The sequence below is a fragment of the Caretta caretta genome, chromosome 15 (genome assembly GCF_965140235.1).
Source record: "Caretta caretta isolate rCarCar2 chromosome 15, rCarCar1.hap1, whole genome shotgun sequence".
NCBI classification, from domain to species: Eukaryota; Metazoa; Chordata; order Testudines; family Cheloniidae; genus Caretta; species Caretta caretta.
The window spans coordinates 17,755,605-17,772,356 of record NC_134220.1 but is presented as its reverse complement, the minus strand read 5'-3'; the positions used below and the strand labels follow the sequence as shown (position 1 = coordinate 17,772,356).

Below are 16,752 nucleotides of genomic sequence, written 5' to 3'. Positions count from 1 at the left end.
GACTTGTATTAGCATATGCCAAGGGGACTACTGCCCAGTCTGTAGATGTCAGGATGGTGACTCGAATTAAAATAGAATTAAAAAGGGATGGGAACGGAGACTGTTTTGTACATGGAAGGAAACATCCTTCCCCTCTCACCCCCAATCCTTGTATACAGAAAAGGAAATAGTTTTGAAAATTACCACATTACTTTGTTGTTGATTCATTAAACTAAACCTTACCATAAACTGGTTGCCAAATATATACAAAACTAGTCCTGTTTTTACCATTCTGATACACTCTGTGTGTGTATATATAGCAAACTGGAATGAGGATTTCTTTTGTGCTTACCGTATTTTCTCCTTCCTCCCTCATCTTTTTTCCCCCTCAAGTCTTTGCAGATTGATAAAGAACAAATGACATCTCTTGCTGAGACGAATGAGGTACTAAAACTACAGGTAGAACAAATGCAAGAGGAAGCCAAAAAGTAAGTCAGCTTTTTACACAGCCAGAATAACAGTAGCACTCGCTATTCTTATTGTGCTTTTTGTCTTCAGTGTGCTGTACAAAAATTACTGTTTAGTTTTTTCCTCTACCCTTGTAGGACAGTGTATTTCCATTTTACAGCTGGATAAACTACTTAACTTCTGTGCCTCAGTGTAGCCTGGGCACACAAGTTGTTGGTAGGACAGGAACTCGTGAGTTTCAGGTTCACAGACCACTCCTCTGACCATTCCTCTTTATTACCAAGCTTTGTGGAGTATGGCATGAGGCCAAAGGCACCTGAAATTGTACCAATAGCAAACTGTTGCTCACCAAAAGTGGCTTTTTGCAATTGGTATATATCAAAACAGTTACTACACAGATGTTAACATTAATAAATCTTATTTTTTAACAATGCCACCTTTCATAAACACTAAATTGAACACCACAAATATTGTTACTGTGGCTGTAGATGTGATGGGAATGGGATGGAAGAAGACATGTAAATGGATGTTGGGAAGGAGAAGGGGAGCAGTAATATAGGCTCCACCACTGTAAAAAGTACAGTGCAGACCTACATAAAAGTGAGTTTGACATACAAAGAGAGGCTGTCATGTTAGAAGGTAAACTCAGGAGTAGTTTTCCATTTCATTTATAGGCGTCTCCAGCAATGCTGCCCAAGTCATGCACTCTCTTGTTGCTGATGCACAAGAACTGTGACATCACCAAGGACTAACTATCAAATCAGAAAATGGCTTTCTGCAATTAATATACTAATTTTGTAGAGTAAACAACTTGGTATTGTCCCCTTAATATTTGAAAAACATGGTTTATGTGCTAAGCAAAAGCTTTAGTGGTTCTTTTATCAGTATATTTGATTTTGTGTAACTTTGGGAATAAATAGCTTCTTTGGGAATCAGCGTCCTGTAATGGTTGTTTGCTATGACCTCTCAGTAGAGTTTTGTAAATCTAAAAGTTTAATTGTTCAATACAGTTTTCAGGCAGTTCTCTTTGTGCTTTCTCATTCTAGGGCCATCACCGAACAGAAACAAAAAATGAAGCGTCTGGGGTCAGATCTGACCAGTGCACAGAAAGAGATGAAGGCAAAACACAAAGCCTATGAGAATGCAGTTGGCATCCTTAGCCGCCGGCTGCAGGAAGCCCTCACTGCAAAGGAATCTTCTGAAGTGGAGCTGAGCAAACTAAAAGCACAAATTGCTGATGGAGGAAATAACCAGGCTTCCCATGTAGGATGATGTCCTGTAACTTTGTTAGTAGAGAGATAGGATTATCTTGCATTACTACTAAATACTTAAAGACATGGCCTTACCTATAGGTTCATTTATCATATAGAGAAAAATTTTGGTAATGAGATGATCATCTTTGGGCAGGATTGTATTTTACAGGGTTTTACCTTCTACTGAAAACACTGCAAGTTTTTCTGTGTAACTGTATTACTTTATACCAACAACAAAGCTTCGTTCCCGTAGCCAGCTGTGAAATCTCCTTTCAGGACTTAAAAAGTTAATAACTATGGTGCCTTTCAAACTAAAATAAACTAGAAGCTTGCCCTTTAACATGCATTTAAATCTGCAGTAAAGATTCTATATGCTACATATCAGTCACTGGGGAATTCACTTAATGTGTGCCTTGATTTATTATTTTAAAGAAAACCACTTCTGCAGTAAAGTATTACTTAAATATTGTGAAGATACTGCCAGTTTCCAGACCTATAGACCATGTGCCAGTGTCTCAAACTGTGAATTTCCTTATCAAAAATAAGGAAAATGTTTTGGCAATCTCCAAATATATGAGTAAAATAAACAGCCTACCCCCAGTTATAGCTTCACTTCAGAAGGAGTGTCAGCCGTAGCCCTGAATTCCTGTTAATGTTCCTGTTTAAGCACAGGTTTTCAGTATTTTCTTTTTATACTGAAATATAATGAAGCCTTTTTTACTTATTAACTAATAGTTTCTCCTTTACCTGCACCAAACACTCTGTCCTCCTTCAAATCCCTCCTTAAATCCAACTATTTCCACATAGCTTTCAGATGCTAAAGCTCTTTTTTTGAAGTTGTGTGAAGAATTCTGTTCTCTTATTGTATATATTATGTCTGTCAGTGAAAGAAGGCAAGCTTCTCAGGGCAGAGATGTGACTTTTTTATATGATTTCATACGCCGAATATTTTTGGTAAAAAAGTGACGCATCAAAGAGTGAGGGTTGGCTTATAAACAGGTCTACACCAAAATTTGATGATTTTTAAACTCTATGAAGTCATTGAATTGAGTATCTAATACATGGTTGTTTTGTTTACCTGGAGCGTCTGCAGGCATGGAGCCCCTCAATTTCCTGTGGCTGCGGTTCGCCGTTCCCAGCCAGCGGCTTACCCTAAGGGGCCGGGAGCCAAAGTTTGCCGACCCCTGAAATATAGGGTTGGCTTATGAAAGGGTCATGCAGTTTTTACTATTTTTCCTATCCATCTTGGGGGATCGGCTTATAAACGAACGGGCTAATGAACGAGTATATACGGTATATTGCATCTATGATGCAATATAAATATATTCATTAAAAGAGTAATTTCCTTTTTAGCAAAATAATCTGTTAAATGTAGTAAGTTGTTTTTTCTGACCCAAAATATTGTCCAGTAAACATAATAAGCACTTTAAATCTATACCTATTGGAGGAATAGACTTGTTTAAAAAAAGAACAATTGCTTCTGCAAAACAAGTGTTTTACTAACTAGGCTTCTGATGTCTTTGTCTTTAGGAAAGGATTCACGCTTTGGAGACAGAGCTGCAGGCTGTTAGCCACAGTAAGATGATGTTGGAGAAAGAGCTGCATGAAGTAATTTCACTCACCAGCCAGGAGCTTGAGGAGTACCGGGAAAAAGTGATAGAACTTGAGGATGAGGTAATTGCCTGCGCTTTCCTTGCAGACAGGGAGGTTCAGTGTACAACCCAGGGGGCAAAAGAAGATTTGGGACTGAACTGTTCAAATCAAATGAAAGTATGTTATAATCTTACAAAGGGAAGATTGTGTCTGCCACAGCTAATTTTGCTGCAAGCTGCCAACTCCTCATGACTTTATTGGGTCCTTATCATTAATGCTATTATTTAGTCACGGGTATTTTTAGTAAAAGTCATGGACAGGTCACAGACAATAAACAAAAATTCACGGCCCATGACCTCTGTCCTTGACTTATATTATAAATACTCCTAACTAAATCTTGGGTGGGGAGAGGGGTGCTGCTGGGGGAGCACCCCAGAGGCCATTGCTCGGGGACCACCCCGGGGGAGGGGGGGGTCACTGCTGATGGGGGTTGGGGCCAGCGGCAGCAGCTGCTCCGGCCACCCCAGAGACCACTGCTCAGGCAGGCCACAGGGCCAGCCGCACTGGCCGCTGCTCAGGCATTCCTGGGGCCAGCTGCCCGACCAGCAGCCAGTGCAGCTGGCCCCAGGGCCGCTCCAGCCGCAATCGGTGCGGCTGATTGCAGGGCCGCCCCCCAGCGACTGGCTGCAGAGCCACTCCAGCACCGGCTGGTGTGGCTGTCCCTAGGGCCACTGAGCAGCTAGCCCCGGAGCCAGCTGCTTGGGCAGCCCTAGGGTCAGCCACGCTGGCTGCTACGGAGGTCGCGGAGCCACCACCTCCATGACAAACATGGACCCCCTACTTATAATACAGGAAAAAAAGCGTGGTGGTGAAAGAAAAGAAGCTCCTACATAAAAGAGACCAACTAAGCCTGGTCAAGAGATGCTGAGTACCCAGGACTCCCATTAATTCACTGTTGAAACTCTAAGGTGGCACTAGAAATATGCAGTACTGACTTCTCTACCATCAGTAGCACATCCCTTCTTTTCATCTCCTGTGGACAGTACTTGTGCCCTCTACTTCTAGCCAGCATTTTAGTCTTGCAAAGAAAATCAGAATAAGAATCTGGTTGAACTAAATTTTAGAAGCATCCATTGTGAAAGTTGGAGAATTTTTCTAACATCTTATGCACAAAGCAATCATCATGTTTGATGAGTCTACCTCACAACTTCTTATGACAATAATATTGTGATTTTATTTATTTATTTTTTTGGTTGCAGCTTCAGGAATCTAGAGGTTTCAGGAGGAAGATAAAACGTTTAGAAGAAATAAACAAGAAGTTGGCCCTCGAACTGGAACATGAACGAGGGAAGCTCACTGGTCTTGGTCAGTCTAACACTGCTTTGCGGGAGCACAACAACATCCTAGAAACAGCACTAGCAAAGAGAGAGGCAGACCTGGTACAGCTGAATCTCCAGGTATTCAAAGCATTTGACATTTTGATGTGACATTTTTAGAAGAGGCGGCTAATATTCTTCTGATTGCAGAAGGTACAGGGACTTGATTATGTCTGTAGATTTTCATTCAAAACACGTGTTTAAAGAAATGATGTGCTTTCTCCAGGTCCAGGTCTCATGTAGCTTACATTAGAATAATAATATAGGTATGAGAGACGTGTCATAAAAAAAATTTCCACTGGGTTAAATTATGAACTTTCTCAATGAAAACATTAACAAAAATTTCCAAGAGTGAAAGCGACAAATTTAATACAGCTCTTGTTAACATATATCTTGTATCACATAAAGATCTGATATCACTGTTGATGCTCTTACTTATTTTAATATTTATGTCAATATAGCACCTTCCCCCCCCATCTCCAATCTACATTCACCATTACTGAAATATAGCCATTTCAGGGGTGAGATGGCAGTGTGCAGTGAGAGTGAATAGCAGTAATGGGAGGGGAAGTTTTTGCCAAGGATTCTCAGGCAAACTCTTGCTCTTTCATAGGTGCCATGGGATCTTTAAAATGTGCAGAAAAGCAGAAAAGACCCACGAGCCTAATAAATTTCATGTTACTTCCTTTGGAAGGTTTTGTGGCATTTTTTGTTTCTGAAAAGCAGGTCCTGTTTGCACCCTACTGTATTGAATTCTGAAAGTTAAATAACTCTGCATTTGTAATTCACCACCACCTCCAACGGGGGAGTTGGGGCAGAGGTAGAGAGGAAGATACTCTTCCTCCATCTCTGTTGGAACTTAGAGAATTCTCATGTTTTCCTCATTCCCCAGTGCCCTTGAGACTCTATCATGACAACAGTTCTTCCACCCGAGGGAGTCCACTTAAAAGCATCATTAGACTCTCAAGGCCATGCAAGTTGTGCAAGGAGTGGCTCTGATCACCTCACTAGATAAGGCATGTTTCTACAGTGCACCCAGCTCAAGGTGCAGGTAGGGGGAGGAAGTTGACCCAAGGTGTGTGAATGAATGATTAAAATTATACCTAAAACCAGGGATGATATTTTATTCAAAGCCAGCCTTTTATAAACCCTAAACCTTCATTTTTTAAAAAACAGTTGACACTTCATGTCTTACACAAAACTACATGCAAATGAACAATAGCTCTCTGGTCAGACTAGGCACTACTGCCTTTTTTTCCCCTTCTTCCCCCACCCCGTGCCCCAAAATTTCTGCATGTTGTGCACAGACCCTGTGTTGTGCCACTGAACCTCTGGTTTTGTGATACCATAGGTTCAAGCAGTCCTAAAGCATAAAGAGGAGGAGGATCAGCAAATGAAACAACTTATTCAAGCCTTACAGACTGCCTTAGAAAGAGAAAAGTCAAAAGTTAATAACCTGAAAGAGCAGGTAAGGGCTCAGCTTCTGCTTTGTTACTTCATAAGTGATTTAAATACAAAATATTGAATAAGTAGTAAATTCTGTTTTATGTGTGCGTGTCTCACCCATGTATCATCTCTACCTTTTAATAATCCTATAATACTGGTCAGATGAAGAAAAGCTGTCTATTTTGCATCTGTAGGTTGCGGCAGCCAAAGTAGATGCAGCACATAACCGTCGTCATTATAGAGCTGCTGTTCTTGAGCTGAGTGAAATTAAGAAAGAGCTCCAAGCCAAAGAACTGCTTGTCCAAGCCCTTCAGGCTGAAGCGGACAAACTACAGTAAGTATACAATAACATATACTAAACACTAAGTTTCTTAGAACAAGGTGAATAAAATGGTTGCAATATATTAAGAAATCTAAGAACAACTTATGTATTTGAATTTTTGGTTTTGGTCCTCTGGTCTGTGTGGAATTAGTCCTGTCTGAGTCTTATCACTTGCCACAAGTGTGCACTGCTTGCAAAAACACTTCTATTTTCTGTCTCATGATTCTTGTACTGTATCTGGGATACACTTTCTTCAGACCATCTCACCTGCACTTCTTACAGTTTTGATACAGATGAACCCTGCCTCATATACTAGATGAGGTTAACACTCTTCTCAATATCTTGACTCTGTTGCACTTCCCTTTTCCATATCCCTGAGACCTTAATTGCAGGATGACCTTGATAAGCAAATGAAGCTTCAGCTGACTATCTACTTTTATGGTATATACCAATTTGTTTTGTTATGTGGAAATTTGAACTGGCTGCTTGCTGCTGAACATACTGGTTATTCCATCATGTTCCAGTGTCTTCAGAATGCAGGATGTGAAAATTTGAAGTACAAGACCTCAATGAAGCTGCTTACAGGATTTTGAGCTTTTTGGAATGATGCTTTTTTTTTTTTTAAATGTCAAATAATTTAAGGCTTTGTCTAAACACACGTTGTACTTCTTTAACTATACCAGTCTAGTTCCATCCACTGTGGATGGAATAGTTTATTCCAGTATGAGAAGGGTAATAAGCTATGCCAGTATAAGCACTTTTATACAGGTATAACTGTGACCACATTAAGAATTGTACCCGTATAACTATTTTGGTAAGAAATCACACCCCAGCTGAAATAGATATACCAGTACAAAAACTGTGGGTAGACCAGGCCTTATTCCTCCCTCCACCATAGAATTAACTTGTCATCTCACAGCCTCAGTCCTGCAGATAACACTGACATCAATGCCAGAATGGATCAATATGGGAACTGCTTCTTTTAAAATATCCTACTAACAGCTTTCCCTTCGTATGAAATATTATCAGCCATCAAGACATATGTCAAGAAGTATGTAGCTATATATCAATATATCTATCTTACTGAAATTCTGTCTTTTGGCTAAAATCCAGGGGTGAGCATATAGACAAAGCTTGTCAAAGAAATAGTTCACCAGACTTTGCTGCTAATTTTATAAATCCTAGACTATTTTGTGCCTCAAGCTGATGATCTATATCACGTACTGTTAAATATTTCATTTTATTAGCCATATCTGTTATATTATAAAGAGATAAAAATACAGATAATGGCAATTTGAGGTTTTCTGCCACTTCCGTTCTAGGGTTGAGGATGGGAAACATTCTCAAGAAGTATCACAGTTCCAGCAAGAGTTGGCAGAAGCCCGGTCTCAACTCCAGCTTCTACAGAAACAGCTGGATGAACAACTTAGCAAACAGCCTGTAGAAAACCAAGAGGTAAAAGCTTCTAGTTAATTCCTTACTCCCATACTGAATATGTCTTATTCAGGAGCATGAAACAGAAGGTTTAATTCACATCTCACCTGAACAATTTTTGTATGATTTTCTTTTAATCAGCAGTCTAAAAAGTGGGAGATGTTTACGGCAAATAAGTAACAATTAAAATACTCATCAAATTTATGATTGATTGCTCCTGTAATGAATTTTAAGGTGTTTTTTTTTTTTTCCTCTCTCTGTAGGTTGAAGACCTCAAATGGGAGGTGGCACAGAAGGAGAGAGAAATCCAAACGCTGAAGCAGCAGTTGGACATGACTGAGCAACGCAGTCAAAAGGAGTTAGAAGGAATACAGCTAGTATTACAGGTACTTGAACTGGCCTGTATGACTCTGATAGACAGGTGTTTTCATTGAAGAGTAAATCTACAATTGGGGAGGAGATACTTAGAGGGATACTGTAAGGTTAAAAAGCAAAGTACTGTACCAGTGTTACATATAAAACTGTAGATGATTAAAACTGAGAGACTTTTTGAGATTTATCAGTTTCCATTTCATTATTGTGTTTGCTTTTTGTACTGAAACAAGCTTGGACAAGCAGCATAGGCTAGTCATGTGTTTCTAATTAGCTTCACTTTCTGGTTCTTCTGCATGAACACAATGCTGCTGTGCCCAGTTGGCAAATAATAGCAATGGAGTGAGATGGAGGGGTGGTAGTTACTATTGAAATTAAAGAAATGATGGAAACATTTCTTTTGGGTCTTGTCGAAACTTACTTTTTACATAATCTAAATCTAAACTTCACTTCAAGAAACCTTGCACTGGTGAATTATCAAACAAATGACTTGATAGGAATAGGTACTATAGGACTTGTACATAATGGTTTAAATGATGCCAGTATCTGTCACTGCAAGAAGGAGCAAGAATATGTCGTTTAAATAGGTTGTCCTACAATACTCTTTCAGAAGGTAATACACTGAATTAAATGTTTCTGGCTTATATTAGTGGCATATCCTACACTGGCATCTGACTTCAGAATTTAGCAAGTAGTTGAAATATTTAAACTAGTAGAATATATAAAACTGCAAGAGTCATTCAGCTTGCAATTTAATGGTTTTTAGCAGTTAAAATATGAACACTGTACTAATAAGCTGGAATTTTCCACTTTAGACGGTTTCCCTCACACTGTTTTTAAGCTTCTTTAATGGTTAATTTTTCATTCTTTAGAATATCAAGACCGAGTTGGAAATGGTGCGGGAAGATCTGTCAATGACTCAGAAGGACAAGTTCATGCTTCAGGCTAAAGTGACTGAATTGAAGAACAGCATGAAGACACTGCTGCAGCAGAATCAGCAGCTGAAGACTGACCTGAAGCATGGCAAGATGAAGAAGGTATTTAAGTAGGAAAAATACTTTGATTATATCAGGGTTCTTATGAAGTTATGCTACAGAAAACTTTGTTCCCAATTAATTTTAAAATAATGTCAGAATTACACGTGGGGATCTGTGGTTTTCTTATTTTATAAACAGTAATTCCTGGGGGATTTGCTGGTTTGTAAACAGGGAGTTCACTTCTCTTTCAACAGAATATCTTTCTTTCTGTGTATTGAAGCATCATGTTGCATTCACATGTTGATTCAGTGCAACAAACCAAAAAGGAGAGAGAGAAATAATAAACGGTGGGCAAATCTTCACTCCTTTAGATAAGCCCTTAAAAGGGCACCTGCTTATGCAGTCTGTCCAAGTCCTTTCTGGTCTCTTTCACTCATATTTTCAACAGTTAATGGCTTCTTCACTAGTTCTCATATTTAGTACTTATAAAGAAAGGTACTCTAGCAGTGAGTCTCTCTCTTTTTTTCTTCTGCTGACTACTTAGTAAGAGAATCTTTCATGGACCAACTCCCCTTTCCATCTCCCAGTACTTGATTATCAAAATATTTCACCTTGAGAACAGCAGGAAGGGTTCTGCAGATCACTGGTGATCCACTGATTACAGTTTGAGAATCAGTGCCCTTCAGTGTAACCCATAATGTCCAAAAGGATTTCCTTAACCTATGCCAGTATTTTGTCTGAACTGGCCTCTTGATTAACATTCTTCCCCCCCCCCAACCCCCCCGTATAGTTAAACTTACCACAGAGGACCAGGGCAATTAATTGAATGCCATACTGTCTCAGTTGCCTATTCATCGGTCCCTTAATAGTATGAGATCTTGACTAGAGACTGTCCCTCTTATCTAGTATATAGAACTGAAGAACCTTTGACTCCACCTCACCTACCTGTCTAGAATATATTTGTTTACTCACAAGTATGACTGACAAACTAGACTGATTCAGTCTGTTATGTAGCTGAGTCTACTCTGTGAGTAATCTTCTATTATCCTCTGAACTCTGACCATTATGCAAGTATGTGGATATGGAGCAGGATTTAACACTGTTCCTGTGGGGTAACAGTGATGTCAGGGAACATGTTTTATTCCGTTTCTGTTTGGGTTTTTTTGTTTTTCCTTTAAACAGAAGAAGGAACTGAAGGGAGAGACTAATTCTTCAAATCCTGTGACTCCAGTGAAGATTCCTGACTGTCCAGTACCTGCCGCACTGCTAGAAGAGCTCTTGAAACCACCAACAGCTGTGAGCAAGGAGCCTTTGAAAAACCTGAACAGCTGTCTCCGCCAACTAAAGTATGACACTTTTTTTTAAACCACATGTTATTTAATATTAAAAATATTCTTAAAAGTCTGCCACTAGTCTGTATCTGGAAGGTGACCCTTGTGTTAGTTTTCTCTTTGATGTGCTGCCTGGATTCCTGTCTGCTATAGAATGTTTGTTAAACATTTTCATTTTTGTAGCAGTTTTCATATCTCACCCTACAAAACTCCCAAGTGAGCTGTATTGCTAAGAGAGCTACACTCCCTCCCTATCCAAAGTAGATTCTGGGACGGCAGGTTGATTGTGTGTGCTAAGGTTTTTGTCTGTTCCTTATTCTGTATTGCTTTCTTCCCCTTCTTCTTCCACTTTATAGCATTATTTGCTCTCTAGCATATCAGTATGTTAGTAAAATCTACATCCAAGTTGCTGTCATTTAGCTGCTTGGGAGGGTTAAATGCTTCCACTGAGGCTATAGTTCTGCTTCATGCCTGACCAGGGGGATGTATGGAAAAGAGCACACTGCAATGTTGCCCTCTCCCTTTGGACTAAGTGTATCCTCTCCATGTTGCTCCCAGCCCAGGGATTAAGAATCCTCAGTTTCTTGGAGACTTAGGCTATGTCTACACTTCAGACACTGCAGCTGCACTGCTGTAGTGCTTCAGTGTCACTACAGCAACAGGAGGGATGTTCTCCCATCACTGTAGTTAATCTACCTCCCTGAGAGGGAGTAGCTAGGTTGATGGGAAAATTCTTCTGTTGACCTAGCGTTGTCTACACCAGGGGTTAGGCTGGCTTAACTTCATGTCTCACGGGGCTGTGAAAAATCCACATCCCTGATACATTAGCTATGCCATTGTAAGTTTTCAGTGTAGACCGGCTCTCAGTTCTCCCATACATAAGTGCATTGTGTTTCCATTATGCTTCAGGTAATTTTGGGTAGATATCAAACCTCAGAAATGATTTAGTCAGTGTTTAATCATGCCTTTTTTTTCCCTGCGAGACTAACTTTCAACTGATGATACTTCCGCTTTCTCTCGCACCATTTTCAAAAGGCAAGAAATGGACAGCCTTCAGCGTCAGATGGAGGAACACACCATAACAGTACATGAATCGATGTCTTCATGGACTCTGATTGAAGGGCAATTAATGGACCTTACTTCTACCTGTCCTGCAACAGCATCAGGCGAGCAGGAAATTCCTGCTGTGGACATAAAAGAACAGAATCACAATGCTGGTGACAAAGAAGCATTGAAACAATGACCGTTGTTTTTCATCACAACTGCTTTAAGCGTGTACAAGAATCTAACATTATTTATTTGTTTCAGTGGATTTCTTTGTTAAAGGCAAAAGCAGAGCAAATGAATGGTTTCAAGGAATCAGCAAAACATTCACTGCGGACCATGCTGTATTAAGGTTTCATATGAAACCATCCCTCACCTCACTGAATTAGGTAAATCCATGTTGGGGACAGATGATAAATTTGGCCCATTTATGCGCCTAGGCAGAAATTCAGAGGAAGGATTAAAAAAAATCTGAATTATTATTAGAGATAGGCCAAGAAGATAGTGTTAGATTCTGGATCTGGATTTGTTTAATTTAGTTAAGGGATCACTGTAATCTTGCAACATCAGATTATCTCAAATTTTCCACCATTTTGGGCTGCATCCACATCATATCTAGAAAAGTAAGACTTTTTCCAGTTCCAACCGTAGGCACTGGGTCAGGCTTGGGAATCTGAATCCAAAACCTCCACCCTCTTGAGTTCAGGCTATAGGTGTCTGGATTTCAGATTTTGGTTCAAGCCTGTCTCTAGTTATGGCAAGCACGATTGCCCTGTAGTAAAAGAAATCGACTATAAAAGTTGGTCAGTGCAGACCAGTAAACTTTCTTTGGCAATGTTTGCCCAGGACATTTTCTGGAGTGCCTGATTTCCCTCTTGCATTCTCAGGCCAGTAGGGAGCTTTGTTTCACTGCACAAATGCTTTTTTTGCACCTTTTTAGTTAATTTCTGAAGTAGACATCCCTGGTACAGGGTATGTATATAAATAATAATCATCTGACCTGGAGTGTCTGTTTTAATATGCTTATACAGTAAATTAAGATTGACATGGGTGTTTTTGTTACTGCCATTGTTTTAATGTTTGACATTTAAGTTTGCTGTTGGAAAACATTGTACATAGTCCTTAGGGAAACTAACCCAAAAAACCAGAGATTTTACAAATGTAACTATTTTATTTGTATCTTTTTAAAGACAAAATGATATGCCTATAAAATTATTTTTATTTGCATCAGCTTTAACTTTGTTTCCCTTTTCTCATCCTGCCTCCCAAATAGGTGCACATTGTTCATGCATGGGAGCTTTGGCACTACTGCAGCCTTCCTTGCAGAGGCACCCTGCTCAGTCTAATGCAAGATGGCTGAAGCAGTGGCCTTAGATTCATTTCTCCTTTGATCACATCCCTGTCCTGTTGACAGTGCGGGGACAGGTCATCCCTTCCTCATTCCTCTAGAGGTAACACGGATGCTTTGTTTTGCCTACTCTACAGTCTGAATCGCACTTTGCCACATGACAAACTTACATCTAGAGGAATCAGTGGATGCTCACATACATACATGTACTTTTTTGTTTTTGTTGAAAGATATAGAAAATAGGGACAGTTGCATGCGCTGTAGTTTGGATTTTTTGACCAATCAATACCAGTAGATTAATTTACTGAAAAAAACTGATGAGGTTCTCGTGAGATAAGGATTGTTTGTTACTTAGGTTTTGCATTTACTGAGACACATTATCATTGTTATCTCTGTTCTGCAGATGGTCAAAATCCATCTTTTTCTAGAAAGGCAGTTATCTCTTTTCTTTGAGAGGGCTGCTCTTTTGCAATATCTTTATTTTAAAACAAACAAATTTACCTTCTATGTAAAATTGTAGTTCTCTAAATCTCTTTTACTCAAGCTCTAATCCTGCTGAACAGTTTGTACTGTCTAAACTGACTGTGAAACTCCAGTATTGGATTATACCTTTCTTTTTTTTTTTTTTTTTTTTGCTAAAATTAAAATATGAAGGACTGATATTAAAGTTAAAAGTCAAGGATTTCAGGTTTGAGAGGGAAGGAATGGTTTAATGTGGCCTTAGTTGCCAATCATGTAGGGTTACTGAACTGTTTTAAAAAAAAAAGCTTTACTGACTCGCCCAGATGTGCTAATATTTATATACTACTTAAGTCTTATTTTACAGAGTAAATGGTACGGAGTAATTTTGCTGCTGTTCATGTCCTTTAAGCTGCCTGTATATTGTGCTCTAAGAGGAAAAAATAAAAATACTGTCTTGTTAATTGATCAAGTTAAAACTACATAATAACTAATATATTCAGTGCAAAAAAATGTATCAAATGTTCAGGTTTTTAAGTAAAATACCCTTTGTGCAGGTTTAATATTACTGTTCTGTGTGACAAAATGCATTATCTACAGGTTAAGAATCCATTATGTTTTAATTTGTAAGTTTGGCATCATTTGTACAGCCAAAGCATTTATCTGAGATTTGTATTGTACTAGTTATCATAATGCACCCTTTTTCAGGGCAGTGCTGCATCTTTCTTATGACTGCTAAAAGACAACAGAGCAAAGTACCTTAAGTGTATAGTTTTCCTCTTAAGAAAAGAGATAATTATGTTAAGTTGTGAGATACACTAGCAGGGCCATCCCTATGGAGGTGCGGGGCCTGGGGCAGAAGTGACAAATCTGTCTCTTCCGGGACTGTGCCGGCCAATCGTTCCGGCCTGTGGGGCCCTCAAAGCGCAGGGCCCGGAGCAGTCGCCCCATTCACCAGGGATGGCTCTGTACATTTGTTATGTGAAAATTGAATTCTCCTTTACTCCACCCACCTGTCTCTGAGGGTACCCAGTTTCCTTTTTTAGACTCTTAAGATATCACACTTCTTGTTCCTTTAATTTATATTCACCACCCTTTACAAAACAAAAACAAAACCCATCCTCTGGACCTAAAAGGGGTGGATGACACTTGAGGGTGCTAAATCCTATGAAGTGCTGAGGACATCCTTCTCCTAATGAAGTCAGCAGGAGTTGAGGGAAGTCAGCATGTCCTAGGAGATGCTCAGCACATTACAGATTCAAGCCTTCACTTTAGAGCCCTTCAATCTTATTCCTTAATTCAGAGAGGTGGTGATTGTGTTTTTTAAAAGGTTCTTCCTTCCACCCTGGGGTTCAGCATAATGTCTCCACAGCATTCCCAGATCTCTTGTTTCTCAGGCCAGTAAAACTAGGAGTGGGAATAAAAACCCTGGTCCCCCCTGCATGTATAAGAGCACTGACAAATAATTAAGAAGAAAACTGGTGCCTCATTAACATTGGTGTGCTTTTAGAAATTAAAGGAATAATCTCAAAGGGATCTATTTTTGCTGTGGTTTTGCACTGCAATAGAATGTAATTTCTGTGTATGTTTCCTCACTCCTAGTAGTTGCTACTTCCCCAGCCAAGTTTTAATGATGAAAGAGAAATAAATGTTGCTGTATTGTGAAAAATTTACGAAGTGATAAGGTGGTAAAGTCTGCTGCATTATTTTTCAAAACCATGTATTATTTTTGTTTTTTTGAAGAACCTTTCCCAGTTGTATGTTTAAACCTATGTTGGAAGGATGCTTCTAGAGTTAGTCTCTGGTGTTGTATTTTGCATGAAGTTTAATTCCATTGTCTTCCAGGTTACTTGGAAGTTTTTGTGTACCACATTAGGTGGTCAACTCAGTCCTTCCTCTTCTTTTGAAAAGAGTCTGATCCCATACTCTTCACTCAGGCAGTACCCCTATTGAAATCTGTGGGTGTTTCATGTGTGTAAGGAGTACAGTATAGTGCCCAGAATGGAAATTCTATCTAGGGCATATACATTCATGTATTGCAAATTTCTCCTCATAGAATTGAGATTCAGTGTTGTGAGTGTTTAACAGCAATTAAGCTATCCCACAGAGTGCATTGATGGTGATTAATCTGGTCAATATAAATTTGATTAAAAGATGGCAAATTCACTATTGGTTTAATAGATGCACAAACTGGTGATGTATGTTTATCTTAATTTTGGAAGTGAGGTGTGAATTCTTGCATGTCATACCCCCAGTGACCAGAAGCCTTTTTTATGGGTGCAGTGTTTTCATTATGAAAGCAGACACAGCCCAGAGTAACCATTAACGCTAGCCAGGTAGGATATGATGACGTTTAATTCCCAATAAAACATGTATCAATCAATCATGTGAGACCTTCTCACTTAGGAGCAGCCTTGTCCCTGTTACAGATGCAGAGATTTCTTGGGGAGGGAAACATTCTAAATATTGTAAAAGAAATGCTGTCATGTTTTATACGTGATTTTCAGTCATCTGTCTAATTCAATTGTATTTATAAAAACATTGTCATTTCACAAAGTTTCTGAGTGGATAACCCAGGGGAGGGAGGAGTTATACTATGTACAACTAATGATTATGACCTTACAAAGCATGTAATTAAAAAAATTAAGATGTGCATAGGAAATCTTTAAAACTTTTTTGTGCAATAAACTATTTTTGGTAAAGGGTTTCATGTTTTTACTTTGATCGTGAAATAAGTACACATTTTTCAGTAAACTTTTTTAAATATAAAATTCTAAAGATGCTGTACAGAAACTTTTTAAAAAGATCTTTTTTTTAAAAGAAATATTGTATATTACTTAAAACATTTAAACTATTGATTGTAAAGATTCATTGTAATTATGTTTCCATTATATTTAATTTATTGAGCGTGTGCTGAACGTGTCAGGAATGATGAAAGATAAGTGGGGTGCATCTACATTTGAAGTCAAATGTACAAAACTAAACAGTGGGGAAATGTCATCATGATTTTAATTTAAATTCAGAAATTTGAAAGCAAAAGAAACTAATAAATGACTGTACCTTGCTTTCAGCATTAAACAGTATACGTTAAAGGGACATTGTCAACCTCTGAAGGCTTCTCATTTGAAGTTGTACACGCTGGCTGGTTTATTGTACAGTCATACCTGTACAATCCCTATAAACTCTCAAGGTAGATATGCTGTACGTGCCTTGTCCATACAGGTCCTATCATTAACTGACTGTGTCCTGAAATTGTCCTACAATAATGTTTTTAATATGATTACAGGTCTTACAGCTGTGCTGGCCAGCGTGAATGAAGCTTAACATCACTTTTTTTTAAATGGTGTACT

The 16,752-nt window shown here is 38.9% G+C and overlaps 1 protein-coding gene across 6 annotated transcripts in view; it reads left to right on the top strand.

Moving 5' to 3' along the window:
* The window catches only part of GOLGA3 (golgin A3), a 39,379-nt gene extending 23,275 nt beyond the window's left edge, over positions 1-16,104 (top strand). For all 6 annotated transcript variants that reach the window (XM_048821825.2, XM_048821829.2, XM_075119981.1 and 3 more), the window contains exons 14-24: positions 373-467; positions 1,494-1,710; positions 3,231-3,374; positions 4,553-4,750; positions 6,021-6,137; positions 6,310-6,449; positions 7,760-7,892; positions 8,135-8,257; positions 9,116-9,280; positions 10,403-10,566; positions 11,587-16,104. In XM_048821825.2, coding sequence (XP_048677782.2) covers positions 373-467; positions 1,494-1,710; positions 3,231-3,374; positions 4,553-4,750; positions 6,021-6,137; positions 6,310-6,449; positions 7,760-7,892; positions 8,135-8,257; positions 9,116-9,280; positions 10,403-10,566; positions 11,587-11,794 — 1,704 coding nt within the window. In that variant the 3' untranslated portion in view covers positions 11,795-16,104. The remainder of the gene's footprint in view (positions 1-372; positions 468-1,493; positions 1,711-3,230; positions 3,375-4,552; positions 4,751-6,020; positions 6,138-6,309; positions 6,450-7,759; positions 7,893-8,134; positions 8,258-9,115; positions 9,281-10,402; positions 10,567-11,586) is intronic.
* The last annotated feature ends 648 nt before the right edge of the window (positions 16,105-16,752 follow it).